The sequence below is a fragment of the Nematolebias whitei genome, chromosome 14, assembly GCF_014905685.2.
Source record: "Nematolebias whitei isolate Nwh7 chromosome 14, NemWhi1, whole genome shotgun sequence".
NCBI classification, from domain to species: Eukaryota; Metazoa; Chordata; class Actinopteri; order Cyprinodontiformes; family Rivulidae; genus Nematolebias; species Nematolebias whitei.
Genome location: NC_056511.1, coordinates 29,433,386 through 29,436,087, shown reverse-complemented (window position 1 = coordinate 29,436,087; position 2,702 = coordinate 29,433,386). Strand labels below are relative to the sequence as shown.

The following is a 2,702-nucleotide window of genomic DNA, read 5'->3' as shown; positions in this document are numbered from 1 at the left end:
TTTGTCACATGGTTTTGGTCTGTGGGAGGAAGCTGGAGTACCAGCAGAAAACCCACACGTGCAGGGGGAGAACATTTCAACTTCACACAAAGGCCCGAGGCAGGGAGGCGATCCTGTGACCTTGCTGAGGCAACAGCTCAGCCACTGTGCCACCGTTTTTTTAATCTAGATTTCCTTTGTAATTCACCAAGTTTTGTTTTTCACAAAAGAAAATCCAAATTGATATAAAATGTTCTTTCATCGTTACTAATCTACAGGATGACTGATTTAATTTTTTACATTTCTTCTCTTGCAGTTGCTCGCTTGGCTGTTACAAGAAGCATAAAGGTGAACAAGTTTCATCCCTGATTTTGTATTTATATATTTAGTTGTGACTTCATTCCCAAAATACTATGAACATTTATTTATTTTTCTGTCCGCAGACCTTTGTGCTCCTGATGAGAAGCCTGCTTCACTCAATCCTGGATCTAAAGATGCTGACAACCCAGGTATTATTTCAGCATAATTTCTATGATAGTAATCATTTCTTACGTTAATGTTAGCATGCAGCCACATTTTATTCTGGGTTGGTGGTAATGTTTATTTGTCCAACGGCCACTTGTCACATCAAGATTGACAGTGAATTGTGTTAAATAAGTTTATAAAGTGGTGAAAATCTCGGCCTTTCAGATTTTCTAAACATGCGTATATTTTTAAATTATGTTTGTCAGTTTCTGCAGAAGCATGGAGTGTTCATGACCTTCTGCAGGAAGCGGACATCATAGACAAGGTGCCACTGCAGAGGCTCCAGTTATTGGGTATTCAAATCTACATTTCTTCACTCATGGATTATTATAACAATATCACTTCACGTAAATACTGTCTTATTGATTGTTTTTTTACAGGTCAATCAAAAGAGCTCAGAGATCTTCTTTGCAACCCCCACCTGAGGCGATTACTGCGTTCTGTTGACAGCGCAGAGAGCAAAGCTGAGGCGATGAAGGCTGCCATGCAGGAGCCTCTGTTTGTAGAGTTTTCAGATCAGTGTTTAACAGTAGTTGAAAAGGAAACAAATGGGTTTACATCTGATAATGATTGTGATTTGTAAATGTTTGTATTTCTTTGGTAGTTGACCACACATGTCATGCATGTACATATGTTTCTGTTGAACCGTGTTTGTGTCAGATGTTCAAATAAATGCTTAAACCATTTTCAACAAATTCTTCAACAATGGCAGAATTATTTGGCAATAAAAGTACTGTTTATTTAATATATTTTCATTTATTTTGACAAAACTGTTCAAATATTTATCTTTACACTAACCAGCCTCCACAGTGGAACCCCTGACAGATGACTAACATCTGTCCACAGCAGGACTGTGCAAAAAATGCAAAAGTTTAAAGCTATGCAACAAACTTCTTGGGTTCTAATCTGAGCGCCTGCATTACACCTCTTGGTTTCGAAGAGAGCCCACTCTGTTAACAACATACTGCAAAAATCACAGGACACCCACTCCCCGAGGCTCTACGTCCATAACCAAGCAGGGACTAACAGTAGGTGGTTTAAATGTTGCAACAAGTGTTATTCAGAGTTGCATAACTAAAACAGCTGGTTTTGCAAAGTATATTTTTTCACAACAGACGCATTTACCTAAACTCATTACTGAATAAATAGAAAAGTAAAAATGTAAGCCAGAGATGTCCCTGCAGGTCGTGCTCCATCAGAACTAGGAGAATAAACAATAGTATTATATTAAAGTTTGATAGTAAAAAAAACCAACCAATCACAAATCAAGTTTGTTCTTCCATGCAGACACAAGTTAAAACAAAACAAAAAAACCTTTGGTTTGTTTATCTAAAAAAGTTAAATCTGGTCCTCTGGACATTCAAAAAAAAACAAAAAGCAAATCAACAAAAAAATGTAGAAACGTTTCGTCTCTCATCCGAGTGACTTCCTCAGTCTGAGGAGCTGTATTCAGCTCAGTCTCTTAAATAGCACCGTCTCAGGGTGGATCAACCAGTTTTGCTGCTGACAACCAAAACCAGCTGATCACATGCTCAAGAAGGACCATCAGCCTAACAATGGATCATTAGCACACTGATGGCTGTTTACTGTTCACAGAGGGCTGAGTGATACTAGCAATCACAGCATTGTAAGAGGGGGACAGTTGAACCCGGAGGCCTCCACCCCTGTTTAATGATGGACGATTTCTTTTCACAAAGATGGCCTCCTTTACTCCTCTCTCAAACCATCGTTCCTCTGTCCAGGATGTGAACATCTTCATCCCTGAAAGAGTGACCGCTGGCCTGGAGATGAGTGTAGACCGCAGAATCCTGGCCTGATGATGTTGATCTTCTGTGCTGGGCCATCCTTTTGGCCAGTGGCTGTTTTGTTTCCCCGATGTAAGACTGATCACAGCCCTCCTGACACTGAACAGCATACACAACATTGCTCTGTTTGTGCCGGGGGACTGGATCTTTGGGATGAACCAGTCTTTGCCGTAATGTATTTTGGGGTTTAAAAGCCACTGGGACGTTATGTTTAGAAAATAAACGTCTCAGTTTCTCTGATACTCCCTCAACATTGGATGAAGATGTTCACATCCTGGACAGAGAGGAACGATGGTTTGAGAGAGGAGTAAAGGAGGCCATCTTTGTGAAAAGAAATCGTCCATCGTTAAACAGGGGTGGAGGCCTCCGGGTTCAACTGTCCCCCTCTTACAA

General features: G+C 40.4%; 1 protein-coding gene across 2 annotated transcripts; it reads left to right on the top strand.

Annotated features, from left to right (window-relative positions):
• Positions 1-295: 295 nt before the first annotated feature.
• On the top strand, positions 296-1,208 carry LOC119420069 (zinc finger HIT domain-containing protein 3; the record flags this gene model as incomplete). Of its 2 annotated transcripts, none has more annotated exon segments than XM_037687439.1 (4): positions 296-327; positions 423-488; positions 720-797; positions 885-1,208. In XM_037687439.1, coding segments are annotated over 4 exon segments (379 nt in total), but the record flags the coding sequence as incomplete, so codon positions are not given.
• Positions 1,209-2,702: the final 1,494 nt, after the last annotated feature.